The sequence below is a fragment of the Heptranchias perlo genome, chromosome 18 (genome assembly GCF_035084215.1).
Source record: "Heptranchias perlo isolate sHepPer1 chromosome 18, sHepPer1.hap1, whole genome shotgun sequence".
Classification (NCBI taxonomy): domain Eukaryota; kingdom Metazoa; phylum Chordata; class Chondrichthyes; order Hexanchiformes; family Hexanchidae; genus Heptranchias; species Heptranchias perlo.
The window spans coordinates 421,936-438,959 of NC_090342.1; the positions used below are offsets into that span (position 1 = coordinate 421,936).

Below are 17,024 nucleotides of genomic sequence, written 5' to 3' on the forward strand. Positions count from 1 at the left end.
TCTTCCGAGTCCCTATGGTGATTATAATACAAGAATATGGACACCAAAAAGTTACTAATAACTAAACATAATTCTAATTACAAATCAGCTTGTCACAACATAATTATCCTTTTTTAAGCCAAAATTCTCTTTCAACTTTCTATTTTTGAACTTAAAATTGACAATTTCTGTGTGCAAAATATTTAATGATGAATAAGTACAGTATTTACAATATTTAACAGGGGAGTAAAAATCTCCAATTAATCTTCTGATCAAGGTGAAAAAATTCTAAATTATTTCCAGGTCATTTCAACAAAGCAATTCATTAACGTGCAAATTATTTTTTAAATTCACAATGCATTTGTTAAGTTTCTTACCATTGTCCAAGTAATTTGCTTTGATGATCTTCTCTGAATAATCGGAGATACTGGAACACTCAATCTGAAGCATTAAAAAACTGAACATAAGGGCCTTTGGGCACTGAAATATCCCTTTGGTTTGTACTTATTTTAGCACAGGTAATTTCCCCTGTGCCTTTAAAAAAAACTCACTCACACCCACAGCAACATTTCAGACACAAGTTGTTTAAAGTCTGTGATTGTTAATCTGCCATTAAGGAGCGTGAGTCGGTCAGGGGTACACCGATATCCTCAATTCAGTTCAGACTGCCTGAGGTTGTATGTATTAGACATGTAGAAGAGGGGAAGTGAAGAGACAGGAATAGGGGTAAAAAGACAGAAGTAGTCCGGTCAAATCTCAACGTGCTAACTTGATACTCATTCATTGTATTTGTGATACAGTCTTTCTGATCAGATTTTTTAAAGTAGTTTCTTTTACAATTCTTCTCTTTCTTTGTTTTCAAAGAACATTTTAGTGCCTGTAAGCAGATTTTGTTTGATTCACTATTTGGGGGAGAAGACCCCTTTTGAAAATTATTTTATTATCCATTCTATTCCATATTCAAATGTCAACAAGCAAACTTGCTCCCTCTGCAACTCTTCAGCTAAATTCTTCTAAAGTATTAACATTTCCACAAGGTATTAGAATTGATACTGCAAGACACACATAGTAAATGTTATAACTATGTAGATATGATGGAGGCGTTTACAATTATGAAAAGTTTTGATAAAGTTAATTGGGAAAAACTATTTCCACCAGTCAGTGAGGCAATAACTAGAGGGAATCAATTTAAGATCATCAAAAAAAAGCATGATGTGGAGATGCCGGTGATGGACTGGGGTTGACAATTGTAAACAATTTTACAACACCAAGTTATAGTCCAGCAATTTTATTTTAAATTCACAAGCTTTCGGAGGCTTCCTCCTTCCTCAGGTGAACGCATATCGTTCACCTGACGAAGGAGGAAGCCTCCGAAAGCTTGTGAATTTAAAATAAAATTGCTGGACTATAACTTGGTGTTGTAAAATTGTTTACAAAAAAAAGAAGGGAGGGGCTCAGAGGATTTTTTTTCACACAGAGTGTTGTTAGGACATGAAATGCCCGACCAGAAACAATGGAGGAAGCAGAAACTCCCTATACAGGGGGATAGCTCTTTCGGAGAGCGAGTACAAATATGATGGGCCAAATAGCCTCCTCCTATGATGTAAGATTTGCTGACTCTATGATTCGAGGTGCATATTACTTATCTCTAAAGTACTTAAAAGGCCAATTTGTTTTGTCACTGACTGGGTAGCTAAACAAGATTACAACCTGAGCCGCTAACAGTTTGTAAATGCGGGGCATATGTAAACGCAGGGTGTTTATAAACGCGGGGTGTATGCAAATAAGTGGTGTTTGTAAACGCAGGATGTTTATAAACGCAGGGTGTATGTAAACGCAGGGTGTTTATAAATGCGGGGCGTTTGTAAACGCAGGGTGTCAAACACAGGATGTTTGTAAATGTGGGGTGTATTAAACGTAGGGCTTAAGTAAACGTGGGTCGTTCATAAATGCGGGTGTGTATAAATGCGGGGTGTGTGTAAATGCGGGGTGTGTATAAACGTGGGACGTGTGTATAAATGTGGAGTGTGTATAAACGCGGGACGTGTGTAGGGTGTTTGCGATCTTGGGATCAAGGCCCAGTGATATTTGGAGCCAGGGTATATGTAAACAAATGGGAAGACTAATTTTATTTTATTACAGCAGGGTAAACGTGTCGTACTGTCCTTCATGTACTGATGCCCGATTGTTCAGTTCGTAGTCACACACTACATCTGTGGACTGATACCACCCAAGTGTACAGACTAAGTTGTTTCCATTTAATCTCAATGCTTTAAAATGTGTAAATGAAGAGGAAGTGCTGTGATGTGATGCTTCATCACGCAGCCAAAGAGGCAGGAAGTGGGATAACCCCTGTAATTCTAAACACACTGAGGGTCATGTGACTTTGGGTGAGTGTAAAACGGGCAATATCAGATCAGATCCCAATTTTCATTTCTATCGATATTGCCCAAAGTCAAAATTACCCCCAGTGAGTTCCAACCTTCACTCAGCCATGAGAACCAAGACCTCGGATAAGGGAAAGGAAAATCAAGACATTAATAGTTTAAACGAGGTGAATGAAAGAAGTGGGAGTGCTGTGAAACAGTAGAAACTTTTCCCCTTAACTTTCTCCCCTTCTCTATTGAAGGAAACTATCATACTGAGGTACAATTCCACTGGTGCCAGCAACCCTTTCAGAGCTCACCAAGCAGCATTCTTGATTTGCGAGGCTACACAGTGAGTGTCAGCAGATTATTCGTCTGTGAAGAATCACAGCCGGGCTGATTCTGCCCTCACAGGATGCCGACATGTGCAGCTTGCAGCAGAGATCATGGGATCGCAATCAGGAGTGCAAACCTTCGCCTGATTTCTCCAATTGCTTCTCTTGCCACTATCCTGGTTGAGATCAGCTAATAGCATAGACAGGGATCAAAGAAAGATGTTCCTGTTCCATACCAAGCAGGGCATTTACACAATGGAGCAGCTTTGCATTATAAAACTTAATTACCAACAGATGCAAGAAAAACCAAAGCACGTACCCCAAACACTTTCTTGGCTCCTGCCCTGGCTGCAAACATCGCCAAAATTCCAGTTCCACTTCCCACATCCAGCACAGTTTTATCCTTAAACACATGTTTGTTGTGATACACTGAATTCCTGTATGTTAGTGTTCGAATTTCATCTTTTAACATTTCCTATGATTGAAACATATAAATAACCAATTACTTTTGCTTTTCTGTCACATTATGATGAAGCTCTAACTAAAACAGAGCCAGTGAACAAGGGAGAGGAATTATCGTGATTGGAGCAAAATCCAGCTTTCTATTTCTCAATATGAAACAACTGAGGATCAATTAAACAACGGGGATAAGGAAGTGCAGACAGGTTTCATTGTAGATATAGCTGTCAGGTAGAACACACACACGTACACAATGAGAGCTGGTGACTGCCATAGGATCGGAGTGTGACTATTAATCATTCATCGAAGACTATTTAACTGTAAGTGAAAAAAAATGACTCGAAACTCGTATCGATCTACAGTGTCAGATTAAAATGGTAAAATCTGGAATGGATCAGAAATCGATTGAAAGGTAGAAAGAAATGGGTGTTTATTAGGGGAGAGATGGTGGGAGGGGGGAGCAGTGGGTGTTTATTAGGGGAGAGATGGTGGGAGGGGAGCAGTGGGTGTTTATTATGGGAGTGATGGTGGGAGGGGGGAGCAGTGGGTGTTTATTATGGGAGTGATGGTGGGAGGGGGGAGCAGTGGGTGTTTATGAGGGGAGTGATGGTGGGAGGGGGAGCAGTGGGTGTTTATGAGGGGAGAGATGGTGGGAGGGGGGAGCAGTGGGTGTTTATGAGGGGAGTGATGGTGGGAGGGGGGAGCAGTGGGTGTTTATGAGGGGAGTGATGGTGGGAGGGGGGAGCAGTGGGTGTTTATTATGGGAGTGATGGTGGGAGGGGGGAGCAGTGGGTGTTTATGAGGGGAGTGATGGTGGGAGGGGGGAGCAGTGGGTGTTTATGAGGGGAGTGATGGTGGGAGGGGGAGCAGTGGGTGTTTATGAGGGGAGTGATGGTGGGAGGGGGGAGCAGTGGGTGTTTATGAGGGGAGTGATGGTGGGAGGGGGGAAGCAGTGGGTGTTTATGAGGGGAGTGATGGTGGGGAGGGGAGCAGTGGGTGTTTATTATGGGAGAATGGTGGGGAGGGAGCAGTGGGTGTTTATTATGGGAATGATGGTGGGAGGGGAGCAGTGGGTGTTTATGAGGGGAGTGATGGTGGGAGGGGGAAGTGGATGTTTATTATGGGAGAGATGGTGTGGGGAGCAGTGGGTGTTTATTATGGGAGTGATGGTGGGAGGGGGGAAGCAGTGGGTGTTTATGAGGGGAGTGATGGTGGGAGGGGGGAGCAGTGGGTGTTTATGAGGGGAGTGATGGTGGTGGGGGGAGCAGTGGGTGTTTATTAGGGGAGTGATGGTGGGAGGGGGGAGCAGTGGGTGTTTATGAGGGGAGTGATGGTGGGGGGGGGGAGCAGTGGGTGTTTATGAGGGGAGTGATGGTGGGAGGGGGAGCAGTGGGTGGTTATTATGGGAGAGACGGTGTGCGGATATACACAGTGTGCTGAGAGTTCGGTCAGTGTGGGAGTTTGGTGAAGTGGGGGAAGGAGGTGCTGCTTTTCCAAACTTTTCCTGCAGAGCGGTAGTGGACCTGAGAGTAGAAGACTGAGATTGTGGAATAAAAGCAGCAGCAGACCTGCACCAAGAGACCACTACTGTGCGACATCACAGGGACTTAACTCCTGGACCTAAGATAAATAAGAAGCAAAAAGTAATCCAAGTGGGATGTCACCAAGGAAGAGGTAAGTGATTGGCTGGTGAGTATTTTCCTGCTGAATTTGTCTAAGGTTAGAGTTTGTGGATTCTCGGGTCTCTGTTGTGTAGTGGGGGACTGCTGTTCAGCAAGGGCCCTTGAGTATACCTTTTAATTGAAGTGAAATTGGTGGGATTCATTTAATTTGAATTAATTAGTTAAAGGGTAAGTCATGTCAGGACAGCCCAGCCCCGTGTTATGCTCTTCCTGCTCTATGTGGGAAATCAGGGACCCTTCCGGTGTCCCTGACGACCATGTGTGCGGGAAATGCATCCAGCTGCAGCTACTGACAAACCGCATTGCGGCACTGGAGCTGCGGATGGATTCATTAAGGAGCATTCGCGATGCTGAAAACGTCGTGGATAGCACGTTTAGTGAGATGGTCACACCGCAGGTAAAGGTTGTACAGGCAGGAAGTAATTGGGTGACCACCAGGCAGAGTAAGAGGAGCAGGCAGGCAGTGCAGGGGTCCCCTGTGGCCATCCCCCTCTCAAACAAATATACCGCTTTGGATATTGTTGAGGGGGATGACTTATCAGGGGAAGGCAGCAGCAGCCAACTTCCTGGCACCAGGGGTAGCTCTGCTGCACAGGCTGGGAGGAAAAAGAGTGGAAGAGCTATAGTGGTAGGGGATTCTATCGTAAGGGGAACAGACAGGCGTTTCTGTGGCCGTAAACGTGACTCCAGGATGGTTTGTTGCCTCCCTGGTGCCAGGGTCATGGATGTCACTGAGCGGCTACAGGGCATTCTCAAGGGGGAGGGGGAGCAGGTAGAGGTCGTGGTCCACATTGGGACCAACGACATAGGTAGGAAGGGAGATGAGGTCCTGCATCAAGAATTTAGGGAGCTAGGTAGCAGATTAAAGAGCAGGACCTCAAAGGTTGTAATCTCTGGATTACTCCCAGTGCCACAGGCTAGTGAGTATAGAAATAGGAGGATAGAACAGATGAATGCGTGGCTAAAGAGTTGGTGCAGGAGGGAGGGTTTCAGTTTCCTGGATCACTGGGCCTGCTTCTGGGGAAGGTGGGACTTGTACAAGTCGGACGGGTTGCATCTGAATCAGAGCGGGACAAATATCCTTGCGGGGAGGTTTGCTAGCACTGTTGGGGGGGGTTTAAACTAACTTGGCAGGGGGATGGGATACAGAGTGGAGCTACAATAGGGGGTGATGTGCAGCCAAATATAGAGAAAAAAACAAGTCAGCTTGGAAGACAGGGCAAATATGTGAGGGCAAGGCTGGATGGCATCTATTTTAATGCAAGGAGTCTTGCGAATAAGGTGGATGAACTGAAGGTGTTGATAAACACATGGGAGTATGATATTGTTGCTGTCACAGAGACATGGTTGAGGGAGGGGCAAAACTGGCAGCTCAATATTCCAGGGTACAGAATCTTCAGGCAAGACAGAGGGGGAGGTATAAGAGGAGGGGGGGTCGCAATATTAATTAAAGAATCAATTACTGCCATAAGGAGGGATGATATATTAGCAGGTTCCTCTAATGAGGCCATATGGGTGGAGCTTAAAAACAAAAAGGGGGCAAGCACTTTGATGGGAGTGTACTATAGGCCCCCAAACAGTCAGGGGGAGATAGAGGAACAGATATGTAGGCAAATCTCAGAAAATTGTGCAAATAATAGGGTAATAATAGTGGGGGATTTCAACTTCCCCAATATTAACTGGGATACTCAGAGTGTAAAAGGCTTAGAGGGTACAAAATTCTTAACGTGCATCCAGGAGAGCTTTTTGAGCCAGCATGTAGAAAGTCCTACAAGAGAGGGGGCGGTACTGGACCTAATTCTAGGGAATGTGGCCGGCCAAGTGGAAGAAGTGCTAGTAGGTGAGCACTTTGGTGACAGTGACCATAATTCGGTGAGATTTAAGGTGGTCATGGAAAAGGATAGGGAGGGGCCGGAAATAAAGGTTCTAAATTGGGGGAAGACCGATTTTAATAGGATAAGGCAGGATCTGGCCAAAATGGACTGGGATCAGCTGCTTGTAGGAAAATCCGCATCGGAGCAATGGGAGTCTTTCAGAAGGGAGATTGAGACCATACAATGGCAACATGTTCCCGTAAAGGTCGAGGGTGGTTCCAAGAACTCCAGGGAACCTTGGATGTCAGGGGATATACGAGAATGGATTAGGAAAAAAAGGAGGGCTTTTGGCAGATACAAAAGGCTAAAGACGGAGGAAGCCCTAGAGGAGTACAAAAAGTGCAGGGGGATACTTAAAAAATAAATTAGGAGATCAAGGAGGGGCCATGAAATAACACTGGCGAGCAAAATAAAGGAAAATCGATGTTTTATAAGTATATTAAGGGTAAGAGGATGACTAGGGAAAAAATAGGGCCCATTAGGGACAAAAATGGCAATCTGTGTGTGGAGCCGGCAGATGTAGGAGGGGTTCTAAATGAATTTTTTGCATCTGTTTTCACTATGGAGAAGGACGATGTAGAGATAGAAATACGGCAGGGGGACTGTGATATACTCGAACATATTAACATCGAGCGGGAGGAGGTATTGGCGGTTTTAGCAGGCCTAAAAATGGATAAATCCCCAGGCCCGGATGAAATGTATCCCAGGCTACTGTGTGAGGCAAAGGAGGAGATTGCCGGGGCTCTAACACATATATTCAGAACCTCTCTCGCCACAGGGGATGTGCCAGAGGACTGGAGAACCGCTAATGTAGTACCATTATTCAAGAAGGGGAGTAGGGAAAAACCGGGGAACTACAGGCCAGTGAGCCTAACATCAGTGGTAGGAAAATTATTGGAAAAAATTCTGAAGGACAAAATTAGTCTCCACTTGGAGAAGCAAGGATTAATCAGGGATAGTCAACATGGCTTTGTCAAGGGAAGATCATGTCTGACTAATTTGACTGAATTTTTTGAGGGGGTGACTAGGCGTGTGGATGAGGGTAACGCAGTGGATGTGGTATACATGGATTTCAGTAAGGCCTTCGATAAAGTCCCCCACAGGAGACTGGTCAAGAAGGTACGAGCCCATGGAATCCAGGGTGCCTTGGCACTTTGGATACAAAACTGGCTTAGTGGCAGAAGGCAGAGGGTGATGGTCGAAGGTTGTTTTTGTGACTGGAAGCCTGTGGCCAGTGGGGTACCACAGGGATCGGTGCTGGGTCCCTTGCTGTTTGTGGTCTACATTAATGACTTGGATATGAATGTAAAAGGTATGATCAGTAAGTTCGCTGATGATACAAAAATTGGTAGGGTGGTAAATAGCGAGGAGGATAGCCTCAGTCTGCAGGACGATATAGATGGGTTGGTCAGATGGGCGGAACAGTGGCAAATGGAATTTAACCCGGAAAAGTGCGAGGTGATGCACTTTGGAGGGACTAACAAGGCAAGGGAATACACAATGAATGGGAGGACCCTAGGCAAGACAGAGGGTCAGAGGGATCTTGGTGTGCAAGTTCACAGATCCCTGAAGGCGGCGGAACAGGTAGATAAGGTGGTAAAGAAGGCATATGGGATACTTGCCTTTATTAGCCGAGGCATAGAATACAAGAGCAAGGAGGTCATGATGGAGCTGTATAAAACACTGGTTAGGCCACAGCTGGAGTACTGTGTGCAGTTCTGGTCGCCACACTACAGGAAGGATGTGATCGCTTTGGAGAGGGTGCAGAGGAGATTCACCAGGATGTTACCAGGGCTGGAGCGCTTCAGCTATGAAGAGAGACTGGGAAGATTGGGTTTGTTTTCCTTGGAGCAGAGGAGGCTGAGGGGGGACATGATTTAGGTGTACAAAATTATGAGGGGCACAGATAGGATGGATACTAAGGAGCTTTTTCCCTTTGTTGAGGTTTCTATAACAAGGGGACATAGATTCAAGGTAAAAGGCGGGAGGTTTAGAGGGGATTTGAGAAAGAACTTTTTCACCCAGAGGGTGGTTGGAGTCTGGAACTCACTGCCTGAAAGGGTTGTGGAGGCAGGAACCCTCACAACATTCAAGAAGCATTTGGATGAGCACTTGAAATGCCATAGCATACAAGGCTACGGACCAAATGCTGGAATATGGGATTAGAGTGGACAGGGCTTGATGGCCGGCGTGGACACGATGGGCCGAAGGGCCTCTATCCGTGCTGTATAACTCTATGACTCTATGGTGGGGGGGGAGGAGTGGGTGTTTATTATGGGAGTGATGGTGGGGAGGAGCAGTGGGTGTTTATGAGGAGAGTGATGGTGGGAGGGGGAGCAGTGGGTGGTTATTATGGGAGAGATGGTCGGGGGGGAGCAGTGGGTGTTTATTAAAGGAGTGATGGTGGGGGGAGCAGTGGGTGTTTATTATGGGAGTGATGGTGGGAGGGGGCAGTGGGTGTTTATTATGGGAGTGATGGTGGGAGGGGGCAGTGGGTGTTTATTGGGGGAGTGATGGTGGGAGGGGGCAGTGGGTGTTTATTAGGGGAGTGATGGTGGAGGGGGGAGCAGTGGGTGTTTAGGAGGGGAGTGATGGTGAGAGGGGACAGTGGGTGTTTATTATGGGAGTGATGGTGGGGAGGGAGCAGTGGGTGTTTATTGGGGGAGTGATGGTGGGAGGGGACAGTGGGTGTTTATTAAAGGAGTGATGGTAGGAGGGGACAGTGGGTGTTTATTAAAGGAGTGATGGTGGGGAGGGGGAGCAGTGGGTGTTTATTATGGGAGTAATGGTGGGGGAGCAGTGGGTGTTTATTAATGGAGTGATGGTGGGAGGGGGCAGTGGGTGTTTATTATGGGAGTGATGGTGGAGGGGGAGCAGTGGGTGTTTATTATGGGAGTGATGGCTGGGGGGAGCAGTGGGTGTTTATTATGGGAGTGATGGTGGGAGGGGGCAGTGGGTGTTTATTATGGGAGTGATGGTGGAGGGGGAGCAGTGGGTGTTTATTAAAGGAGTGATGGTGGGAGGGGGCAGTGGGTGTTTATTAAAGGAGTGATGGTGGGAGGGGGCAGTGGGTGTTTATTAAAGGAGTGATGGTGGGAGGGGGCAGTGGGTGTTTATTAAAGGAGTGATGGTGGGAGGGGGCAGTGGGGGGAGAGCAGTGGGTGTTTATTATGGGAGTGATGGCGGGGGGAGCAGCGGGTGTTTATTATGGGAGTGATGGTGGGAGGGGAGCAGTGGGTGTTTATTATGGGAGTGATGGTGGGAGGGAGCAGTTGGTGTTTATTAAAGGAGTGATGGTGGGAGGGAGCAGTGGGTGTTTATTAAAGGAGTGATGGTGGGAGGGGGCAGTGGGTGTTTATTAAAGGAGTGATGGTGGGAGGGGGCAGTGGGTGTTTATTAAAGGAGTGATGGTGGGAGGGGGCAGTGGGTGTTTATTAAAGGAGTGATGGTGGGAGGGGGCAGTGGGTGTTTATTAAAGGAGTGATGGTGGGAGGGGGCAGTGGGTATTTATTCGGGGAGTGATGGAGGGGGTGGGTGATAAGGTGCTGAAATGGAACATTCCAGAATTCAGTTTTGGCACCCTGACTGTCTCTAATTATTACATTATTACTTGGATCGTGATATTTAATGGAAAACAGTGGAATTCAGACAGTATCAAACCCAGAGCGATGGCTGATTGTGAGGAGTGAGCACAGGGATTAGAAGATGAGTTCGACACAATATATGAACAATTGCAGGTGAGGTTTGATATGTGTCTGTGTGAAGTGCCGATAGTGCAGAAACCCGGTGATGGAAGTGCTTCATCAATGGTGTTGTAACAGCTCAGGGTTCATTTGAAAGCGATCTGAAATTGTTGAACGTGTCGAACTGAACAGCGATCGGCAAAGCAAACGTTGAAGTTTATCGGTCAAATAGCAGAGAGCGAATTGGGTAAGTCACGTTTAAACTGTAGGGTGCTTTGTTGGACCACCCCTTGGGGCCAGTAACGGATACTCCACCAACAGTGCTGGTACCTGCACTCAAATGTGCCAACCTCACCCCATACTGCAAGATCAGCTCATTGGCATAAGGTAGTGATGGTCTGAGCAGGTGGTGGGCACCAGAGCCAGAAAGTCGGAGCTGCAAGACAAAGGGGTAGAACTTATGTTACAGTTATATGAAGGTCTGGTCAGACCCCAACTGGAGACACTGCATTCAGTTCTGGGCATCGCACCTCAAGAAGGATACATTGGCCTTGGGAGGGGGGGCAACGCAGATTCACCAGAATGATACCTGGTCTATAAGGGTTAAATTATGAGGACAGGTTGCATAGACTCGGCTTTTATTCCCTCGAATATAGAAGATTAAGGGGTGATCTAATTGAGGTGTTTAAGATGATTAAAGGATTCGATAGGGTAGATAGAGAGAAACTATTTCCTCTGGTGGGGGGAGTCCAGAACAAGGGGGCAGAACCTTAAAATTACAGCTAGGCTGTTCAGGAGTGATGTCAGTTATGTGGAGAGACTGGAGAAGCTGGGGTTGTTCTCCTTAGAACAGAGAAGGTTAAGGGGAGATTTGATAGAGGTGTTCAAAATCATGAATGGTGTTGACAGAATAAATAAGGAGAAACTGTTTCCAGTGGCAGAAGGGTGGCTTTAGAGGCGGTTCAGAGAAGGTTCACTCGACTGATTCCTGGGATGAGGGGGTTATCTTATGAGGAAAGGTTGGACAAGTTGGGCCTGTATACAGAGTTTAGAAGAATGAAAGGGTAGATGCTGAGAGGATGTTTCCCCTTGTGGGAGAGACTAGAACTAGGGGCCACAGTTTAAAAATAAGGGATCTCCCATTTAAGATGCAGATGAGGAGAATTTTTTTCTCTCAGAGGGTCGTGAGTCTGTGGAACTCCCTTCCCCAGAGAGCGGTGGAGGCAGGGTCACTGAATATTTTTAAGGCTGAGTTAGATAGATTCCTGATTAACAAGGGAGTCAAAGGTTATAGTAGGTAGACGGGAAAGTAGGGTTGAGGTCACAATCAGATCAGCCATGATCTTATCAAAATGGCACAGCAGGCTCGAGGGGCCGAATGGCTCCTAATTCGTATGTTCGTAAGGGTCGATAACCAGAAGACACAGATTTAAAGTGATCGGCAAAAGAGCCAGAGGCGACACGAGGAAACATTTTTTTATGCAGAAAGTTGTAATGATCTGGACTGCACTGCCTGAAAAGGGTGGTGGGAGCAGATTCAATACTAATTTTCAAAAGGGAATTGGATAAATACTTGAAGGGAAAAAATTTACAGGGCAATGGGGAAAGAGCAGGGGAATGGACTAAATGGATAGCTCTTTCAAAGAGCCGGCACAGGCATGATGGGCCGAATGGCCTCCTTCTGTGTTGTATCATTATATTCTATGATTCTATGTACCATTTTGTTCAGCTGTTGCAATATAGCCTGAACATGTGTACAAGATTTGATTCTGTGCACTGCTGTCGGCACCCTTGAGGAATGACTTTCTTCAGCATTTTTTCATTCACCTTGAAATGAAATAGCAAATTTAGCAAAGTATATGTAACTGAACCAGCGCAGCTTCCCACACAGAGTCTTCCCTCATTGTTCCAGGGCTATCTATACATGTGGATCAAGAGGGGTAAAGGGCTGCAATTCCACAGAGAAACAGAGAGCTTAGGGTAACAATGAGATTTAAAGTGAGGTATATGATAAATACAGGGGATAAACATGTACTACACCCCTGCAGGCCAGGTTCAGTCCCTTGCCTGTGCTAATGTAGCTAATCCCAGCTGCGGCAGCAATGAGAACGCACAATTGGGCTCAGTGCTTTGAGCTGGGGAGGAGAAAAAAAATGAGGCAATGTTCTCAGGCCCGATCACTATTCAGTCCGGTGTGACCCTGGAGAAAAGGTAACTCAAAATGACAGCAGAAGAAGCATTATTAATTTATGCTTTATATGTTTTCAAGTTAGGCATTGGGACCACACTCATTAATCACCTATTTTAACAAGAGAAATTGTGTGCTGAACATGAACACTGTGTAAATGCCATGATCACAGTCAGGAAATCCTGTGAAAAACTAAAAGACTGCTGCCATGGGGCGAGATTTTCAGTGACCTGTTGGCCAGTTGCACGAGGCAGCAGAAGGCTGTTGGCATCATGGACTTGCAGGCCAGCATTGAGGATCGATGGGGAAGGGATAAAATCGGGGGGGGGCACTACGTTACCTTTCACAACTGCTGGGTCTCTCCCTGGACAGTTACCATTCTGGTGATTAACAATCAGCTTCCTACCAAATCCCTGATACTGAACCTACTCCTTGAAAATAAGCTAAAGATTTGATAGCAATCACACAATCAGAATTCTGACCATGCTGCGAGCTCTCAGTCTGCATATGGAAGGAATGATGGGAGGCTGGCCCACTCCACGAAAGGAGTTGAAATAGCTAAGGATGAAATTGAAAGAGACCCAGTAGACTCAACATGTTCAACCAATGCAGAACAGCAATCAACAAAGCCCATAGAATATTGAACTACACAGCTAGTGAAGGATCAACAAGGTCATCTATGTGCGGAACCACAAGAGATGGGTGAGATCCTGAATGAATATTTCACATCGGTATTTACGGTTGAGAAAGGCATGGATGTTAGGGAACTTGGGGAAATAAATAGTGATATCTTGAGGAGTGTACATATTACAGAGAGGGAGGTGCTGGAAGTCTTAACGCGCATCAAGGTAGATAAATCTCCGGGACCTGATGAAATGTATCCCAGGACGTTATGGGAGGTTAGGGAGGAAATTGCGGGTCCCCTAGCAGAGATATTTGAATCATCGACAGCTACAGGTGAGGTGCCTGAAGATTGGAGGGTAGCGAATGTTGTGCCTTTGTTTAAGAAGGGCGGCAGGGAAAAGCCTGGGAACTACAGACCGGTGAGCCTGACATCTGTAGTGGGTAAGTTGTTAGAGGGTATTCTGAGGGACAGGATCTACAGGCATTTGGAGAGGCAGGGACTGATTAGGAACAGTCAGCATGGTTTTGTGAGAGGAAAATCATGTCTCACGAATTTGATTGAGTTTTTTGAAGGGGTAACCAAGAAGATAGATGAGGGCTGTGCAGTAGACGTGGTCTACATGGACTTCAGCAAAGCCTTTGACAAGGTACCGCATGGTAGGTTGTTACATAAGGTTAAATCTCATGGGATCCAAGGTGAGGTAGCCAATTGGATACAAAATTGGCTTGACGACAGAAGACAGAGGGTGATTGTAGAGGGTTTTTCAAACTGTAGGCCTGTGTCCAGCGGTGTGCCTCAGGGATCGGTGCTGGGTCCGCTGTTATTTGTTATTTATATTAATGATTTGGATGAGAATTTAGGAGGCATGGTTAGTAAGTTTGCAGATGACACCAAGATTGGTGGCATTGTGGACAGTGAAGAAGGTTATCTAGGATTGCAACGGAACCTTGATAAATTGGGCCAGTGGGCCGATGAATGGCAGATGGAGTTTAATTTAGATAAATGTGAGGTGATGCATTTTGGTAGATCAAATCGGGCCAGGACCTACTCCGTTAATGGTAGGGCGTTGGGGAGAGTTATAGAACAAAGAGATCTCGGAGTACAGGTTCATAGCTCCTTGAAAGTGGAGTCACAGGTGGATAGGGTGGTGAAGAAGGCATTCGGCATGCTTGGTTTCATTGGTCAGAACATTGAATACAGGAGTTGGGATGTCTTGTTGAAGTTGTACAGGACATTAGTAAGGCCACACTTGGAACACTATGTACAGTTCTGGTCACCCTATTATAAAAAGGATATTATTAAACTAGAAAGAGTGCAGAAAAGATTTACTAGGATGCTACCGGGACTTGATGGTTTGACTTATAGGGAGAGGTTAGATAGACTGGGACTTTTTTCCCTGGAGAGTAGGAGGTTAAGGGGTGATCTTATAGAAGTCTATAAAATAATGAGGGGCATAGATAAGGTAGATAGTCAAAATCTTTTCCCAAAGGTAGGGGAGTCTATAACGAGGGGGCATAGATTTAAGGTGAGAGGGCAGAGATACAAAAGGGTCCAGAGGGGCAATTTTGTCACTCAAAGGGTGGTGGGTGTCTGGAACGAGCTGCCAGAGGCAGTAGTAGAGGCGGGTACAATTTTGTCTTTTAAAAAGCATTTGGACAGTTACATGGGTAAGATGGGTATACAGGGATATGGGCCAAGTGCAGGCAATTGGGACTAGCTTAGTGGGATAAACTGGGCGACATGGACATGTTGGGCCGAAGGGCCTGTTTCCATGTTGTAACTTCTATGATTCTATGAAGGTCCCAATCCCAATCAAAGAGTATTGTGTTCTGGTCAGACTACACCTTGAGTACTGTGTTCAGTCTGATTACCAAGAGACTGGAGGCAATGCAGAAAAGAGCCACAAGTATCAGAGATCTGAGTGTTAGTCAGGTTCAACTTGTTATTTTGGTAAAACCAGAATTGCTTTTGAGCTCTGTTACCATCAGCTTATCCTGTCCTATACTCTGACTGTATAAATTTGTTCCTCCAACTAAATATTGGGAAGACTGAAGCCATTGCCTTCGGTCCCCGCCGCAAACTCCGTTTCCCAGCCACCGACTCCATCCCTCTCGCTGGCCACTGAGGCTGAAGCAGACCGTTCGCAACCTTGGCATCCTATCTGACCCTGAGATGAACTTCCGACCCCATATCCGCTCCAACACCAAGATTGTCTACTTCCACCTCTGTAACATCGCTTGTCTCTGCCCCGCCTCAGTTCATCTGCTGCTGAAACCCTCATCCATGCCTTTGTTACCTCTAGACTCGACTATTCCAATGCTCTCCTGGCCGGCCTCCCACCCTCCATAAACTTGAGCTCATCCAAAACTCTGCTGCCCCGTATCCTAACTTGCACCAAGTCCCGTTCTCCCATCACCCTGTGCTCGCTGACCTACATTGGCTCCCGGTCCGGGAACGCCTCGATTTTAAAATTCTCATCCTTGTTTTCAAATCCCTCCATGGCCTCGCCCCTCCCTATCTCTGTAACCTCCTCCAGCCCTACAACCCTCTGAGTTCTCTGCAGCCCACTAAATCGTACCTCTTGCGCATCCCCGATTTTAATCGCTCCACCATTGGCGGCCGTGCCTTCAGCTACCTAGGCTCTAAGCTCTGGAATTCCCTCCCTAAACCTCTCCGACTCTCTACCTTTCTCTTCTCCCTTTAAGATGCTCCTTAAAACCTAGCTCTTTGATCAAGTTTTTGGTCACCTGTCCTAATATCTCCTTATGTGGCTTGGTGTCAAATTTTGTTTGATAATCGCTCCTGTGAAGCAGTTTAAAACGTTTTACTACATTAAAGGCGCTGTATAAATGCAAGTTGTTGTTATTATTGACTGTCATTAGGGCTGGTATGAGTGAGGTTACCTTCTGTTCAACTTCAGGCCTAACATTTGCACAATACAAATTAGAGTTAAGTATGCAAGGAATAAGAACATAAGAACAAAAGAAATAGGAGCAGGAGTGGGCCATACGGCCCCTCGAGCCTGCTCCGCCATTCAATCAGATCATGGCTGATCTTCGACCTCAACTCCACTTTCCCGCCCGATCCCCATATCCCTTGATTCCCTTAGTGTCCAAATATCCATCGATCTCAGTTTTGAATATACTCAACGACTCAGCATCCACAGCCCTCTGGAGTAGAGAATTCCAGAGATTCACAGCCCTCTGAATGAAGAAATTTTTCCTCATCTCGGTCCTAAATGGTCGACTCCTTACCTTGAGACAACCCAGCCCATAGATGTAAAGAACTTACTTCTTTCCAGGATCACGTATTGTTAGGTTTGTTTAGAATAGGTTGGTAAGAATTGGTTTTCTGCTCTCCATTAGTAGTGTGTCCCTTCTTTCCAAATAAGCCCCAGGTATATTTTAGTGTGGAGAGAGTCAACGTTTTGCTCAGAACTTCATGTGTACTATTCAATGAGCCACTTTGCTCAGTTAATTGGGTCCAAATGCAGAGATGAGTGGAGCTGGGAGCAGTGTGTATGCACAGATTGGCTGGAATGGCATTTGGAACTACATTACCCATTATCAACCGAACTCTTGCACCACCATCATGCGTAATGCATTCTCTGATTACTCTGCATGCATAGTATTTAGATCATACATAATGCAGAACATTTAGAAAATAGCTCAAATTAGTCACAAGCAGAACCCTTAATGATGGCAATAAAGTTCCCGCAGAGCAATTTGCAGAGTACGATTTAACCTTGGGCTTCAGGTGACGGCCATGAATGACCAAGCTTTGCTGCCACTGTTGTGACATCATCCAAATGCTGTGATTAGATTATTGTTTGA

General features: G+C 46.0%; 1 protein-coding gene across 5 annotated transcripts in view; it reads right to left on the reverse strand.

Annotated features, from left to right (window-relative positions):
- The window catches only part of LOC137334481 (protein arginine N-methyltransferase 8-like), a 161,963-nt gene that overhangs the window by 40,973 nt on the left and 103,966 nt on the right, over nt 1-17,024 (reverse strand). For all 5 annotated transcript variants that reach the window (XM_067999170.1, XM_067999172.1, XM_067999173.1 and 2 more), the window contains exons 3-4: nt 3,000-3,155; nt 357-420 (exon numbers count right to left, since the gene is read on the reverse strand). In XM_067999170.1, coding sequence (XP_067855271.1) covers nt 357-420; nt 3,000-3,155 — 220 coding nt within the window. The remainder of the gene's footprint in view (nt 1-356; nt 421-2,999; nt 3,156-17,024) is intronic.